The sequence below is a fragment of the Prunus mume genome, unplaced genomic scaffold, assembly GCF_029339155.1.
Source record: "Prunus mume cultivar Tortuosa unplaced genomic scaffold, ASM2933915v1 scaffold16, whole genome shotgun sequence".
NCBI classification, from domain to species: Eukaryota; Viridiplantae; Streptophyta; class Magnoliopsida; order Rosales; family Rosaceae; genus Prunus; species Prunus mume.
The window spans coordinates 261-5,000 of record NW_028296562.1 but is presented as its reverse complement, the minus strand read 5'-3'; the positions used below and the strand labels follow the sequence as shown (position 1 = coordinate 5,000).

Genomic DNA, 4,740 nt, shown 5'->3' with positions numbered 1-4,740 from the left:
GGTGTGGAAGTAGGCCAACATTTCTATTGGCAAATAGGAAGTTTCCAAGTCCATGCTCAAGTACTTATTACTTCTTGGGTCGTAATTGCTATTTTATTAGGTTCAGCCATTATAGCTGTTCGTAATCCACAAACCATTCCTACTGACGGTCAGAATTTCTTTGAATATGTCCTTGAATTCATTCGGGACGTGAGCAAAACTCAGATTGGAGAAGAATATGGTCCATGGGTTCCCTTTATTGGAACTATGTTTCTATTTATTTTTGTGTCGAATTGGTCGGGGGCTCTTTTACCTTGGAAAATCATACAGTTACCTCATGGGGAGTTAGCCGCACCCACAAATGATATAAATACTACCGTTGCTTTAGCTTTACTCACTTCAGTAGCATATTTCTATGCGGGCCTTACAAAAAAGGGATTAGGTTATTTCGGTAAATACATTCAACCAACTCCAATCCTTTTACCCATTAACATTTTAGAAGATTTCACAAAACCCCTATCGCTTAGTTTCCGACTTTTCGGAAATATTTTAGCTGATGAATTAGTAGTTGTTGTTCTTGTTTCTTTAGTACCTTCAGTAGTTCCTATACCTGTCATGTTCCTTGGATTATTTACAAGCGGTATTCAAGCTCTTATTTTTGCAACCTTAGCTGCGGCTTATATAGGCGAATCCATGGAAGGTCATCATTGACTAGTTACATAGTCTTTTTTTAGCTTAGCCTGACGCAATGTATGCGCGACTCAAGGTAATCCACTTAGGGAAGATAAATATACAAATAAGGTAAGTATAAATTAAATTTAAATAAAGGTATATACGATCTAGAGTAATAGTAAAAAATATTACGATATTCGGGAATTGTAAAAAAAAAAAGGAAAGAGATCTAAAAGATCTTTTTCCTAAAGTTTTTGTTTGGCCTATTTATTTATACTTTCCTCCAATGAATATTCTCTTTATAGTGTTTTGTTTATTCAATTCCAATATAAAATAAATATTCGGAGTCATAATCTGAGTAATAATTTTTATTGTATCTGTTTACGACGTGCGATTAAAAAAAGATGGTATGGAGAATGATTCTCATTTCAGTCGATTTTATTCAATTTACGGATTGACCAAAAAAATTGAATAAATACTAAATTACATGAATTTAGATCAATCAAATACTAATATTTCTATGCAATGATTCGTTCTAACAAATTCGTCCATTTAAATTGATTGTACCTATCCATGCGAGATAATAAAAATGGAAGATTAAGGATTTACAAAAAACGAGATTAAAAAAAAAGATTGGTTAGCGGAGTAAGGGGGGGTAGGGGGTCGAACTAGGTGTATGAAATCTAATCGCTATAAGACAACTCTTGTCGATGTTTCGAAGAATGATTCTAGAGCCCCATTAAATCTAAGATAGAATATTTGGTTTACGGTATGGGGGAAAGGCATGTATATGTGATATTAACTAGGTATATATGAACTAAAGATATATCTAATTTGTCCTACTATTGTGAATTTAGATAGGGATTCCAATGGAAGTTCTTCCGTTTCATCTGTAATTGTGAATTGAATATTGAATGAATTTTAATCACGAAAAAAAAAAACAAAGAACGGTTCAAAAAAAGAAACCAGAAAGAAATGTAAGAAAAGAACAAAAGTTGTACGAATTCACAAAAACTACGTGGATAGGAACTAAAAAATAGATATCGAAGTAGTTCTGCGGATTCAATAATATAATTATATTAATATTATTTTTATTTCAATATTGAAATATTTCAATTCGGGGTTCTAATTAGTTTAACTGAATAAATCTTAGCGATGGAATAATTAAGTCATAATTCGTTGGTTGATTGTATCATTAACTATTTTTTTATTTTTTTTTGTTTTGGTGCGAGGAACTTAACATGAATCCACTGATTTCTGCCGCTTCCGTTATTGCTGCTGGGTTGGCCGTCGGGCTTGCTTCTATTGGACCTGGGGTTGGTCAAGGTACTGCTGCGGGGCAGGCTGTAGAAGGGATCGCGAGGCAACCAGAGGCGGAGGGAAAAATACGAGGTACTTTATTGCTTAGTCTGGCTTTTATGGAAGCTTTAACAATTTATGGACTGGTTGTAGCATTAGCCCTTTTATTTGCGAACCCCTTTGTTTAATCCAAAAATATATATTTTTATTTTCTTGGATTTGCTGCTCTTGTTTTTTCGAATTATAGTAAGATTTAACTCCTACAATTAAATTACTTAGGGCCAACAACCCACGGAAAGAGCTGATTTGAGGATGAGGAATTCACACTCCAACTCGCTTTCTTCCTTTACCTTCTTAGTCCAATGGAAGAACTTTTTTTAGGAAGTATTGCAACAAACGAGATATTTCGTAACTGACCTGACATAAGATCTGGTACCTAACTCTAATAAGTATCATTCTTATTGGAAATTTCCACTTATTGGAAATTTCCAATTGAAAAAAAAATCCATTTATAAATCAATATATTTTTTGACTCTATTTAGAAATAGGGAAATTAATAATAAAAATAATACAAAAAAATATAAATAATTAGTCTATCTATAACTATAAGAAAGAGGAGATCATATGAAAAATGTAACCGATTCTTTCCTTTCCTTGGGTTATTGGCCATCCGCCGGGAGTTTCGGGTTTAATACCGATATTTTAGCAACAAATCCAATAAATCTAAGCGTAGTGCTTGGTGTGTTGATTTTTTTTGGAAAGGGAGTGTGTGCGAGTTGTTTATTTCAAGAATAGGCTGGATCCAACCAACTGCATTTTTTTCGTTATAACTAGGAAAAAAAGGTGCATGATTCCGCGAATTTCTTATGAAAAAATATATATATATTTAAGAACCATAGCATTTCGCGATTCATTGGTAAATCTACTTTGATTCTCTCTCAACCAATAATGTAAACCATTAACAGGGTTAAAGCTAAACCGTTTGAAGTTCAGATGCAGCATGGTATTCTTTCTACTACTATGTTAGTTAATAAGTTAATATGGAAGCGGGTTCAAAACAAATAGTTGGAATTTTTTTTTTCGATATAAAACACTCATGTCGCTAAAATTATTTGAACCCGTTATTTGATTGGAAAAAATCGGAAAAATGGGTATTTCACCCCCCTTTATTTATCTTTTTTATCCAATGCTGAATCGATGGCCTATGTATAAAGTAAGAAGAATTCTTTGGATTAAAAACAAAAAAAGAAACAACCTTGCTGACAATTATTTGTTTGGTCAGAAGAGTCCTCCGAATATTATGTTCTTGGATTAGCGATCCGTTTCGATATTTTCGAATATGAATAGAGAAGAGAGGATAGGCTCATTACATTAAAAAAAAATATGGGAATTCCCATAAGTATAAGTAATTGAGCGTGAGAGCCAAATGAAGCGAAAGATTCATGTTTGGTTCGGGAAGGGATCGTGGAAGTTTTGAAATGAATGGAAAGATAATCTACTTTCATTAAGTGATTTATTAGATAATCGAAAACAGAGGATCTTGAAGACTATTCGAAATTCAGAAGAACTACGCGAGGGGGCCCTAGACCAACTGGAAAAAGCCCGGGCCCGCTTACGGAAAGTAGAAACGGAAGCGGATCAGTTTCGAGTGAATGGATACTCTGAAATAGAACGAGAAAAATTGAATTTGATTAATTCCACCTATAAGACTTTGGAACAATTAGAAAATTACAAAAATGAAACCATTCATTTTGAACAACAAAGAGCGATTAATCAAGTTAGACAACGGGTTTTTCAGCAAGCCTTACAAGGAGCTCTAGGAACTCTGAATAGTTGTTTGAACAACGAGTTACATTTACGTACCATAAGTACTAATATTGGTATGTTTGGAACGGTGAAAGAAATAACGGATTAGTCCTTCTAATGCAGGCATTATTTTTTTTCTTCAAAAAAAAAATAAGAAATACTTATGGTAACCATTCGAGCAGATGAAATTAGTAATATTATCCGCGAACGTATTGAGCAATATAATAGAGAAGTAAAGGTTTTAAATACCGGTACTGTACTTCAAGTAGGCGATGGCATTGCTCGTATTTATGGTCTTGATGAAGTAATGGCAGGTGAATTAGTAGAATTTGAAGAGGGTACGATAGGCATTGCTCTGAATTTGGAATCAAACAATGTTGGTGTTGTATTAATGGGTGATGGTTTGATGATACAAGAGGGGAGTTCTGTAAAAGCAACAGGAAGAATTGCTCAGATACCCGTAAGCGAGGCTTTTTTAGGTCGTGTTATAAATGCACTGGCTAAACCTATTGATGGTCGGGGCGAAATTTCATCTTCTGAATCTCGATTAATTGAATCTCCTGCTCCTGGTATTATTTCGAGACGTTCCGTATACGAGCCTCTTCAAACAGGACTTATTGCTATTGATTCTATGATCCCTATAGGGCGTGGTCAGCGAGAATTAATTATTGGGGACAGACAGACCGGTAAAACAGCAGTAGCCACAGATACTATTCTCAACCAACAAGGGCAAAATGTAGTATGCGTTTATGTAGCTATCGGTCAAAAAGCATCTTCTGTGGCTCAGGTGGTGACTGCTTTACAGGAAAGGGGAGCAATGGAATACACTATTGTGGTAGCTGAAACGGCGGACTCCCCTGCTACATTACAATACCTTGCTCCTTATACAGGAGCAGCTCTGGCTGAATATTTTATGTATCGTGAACAACACACTTCAATCATTTATGACGATCCCTCCAAACAAGCGCAGGCTTATCGCCAAAT

At 34.8% G+C, this 4,740-nt stretch overlaps 1 protein-coding gene across 1 annotated transcript; it reads left to right on the top strand.

The window, feature by feature from the left end:
• The first annotated feature begins 1,770 nt into the window (after window positions 1-1,770).
• On the top strand, window positions 1,771-3,914 carry LOC148914379 (ATP synthase subunit b, chloroplastic). The gene is made up of 2 exons (XM_089043687.1): window positions 1,771-2,719; window positions 3,456-3,914. The coding sequence occupies exons 1-2, from the start codon at window positions 2,575-2,577 to the stop codon at window positions 3,863-3,865; spliced, it is 555 nt and encodes a 184-aa protein (XP_088899813.1). The 5' UTR covers window positions 1,771-2,574; the 3' UTR covers window positions 3,866-3,914.
• The last annotated feature ends 826 nt before the right edge of the window (window positions 3,915-4,740 follow it).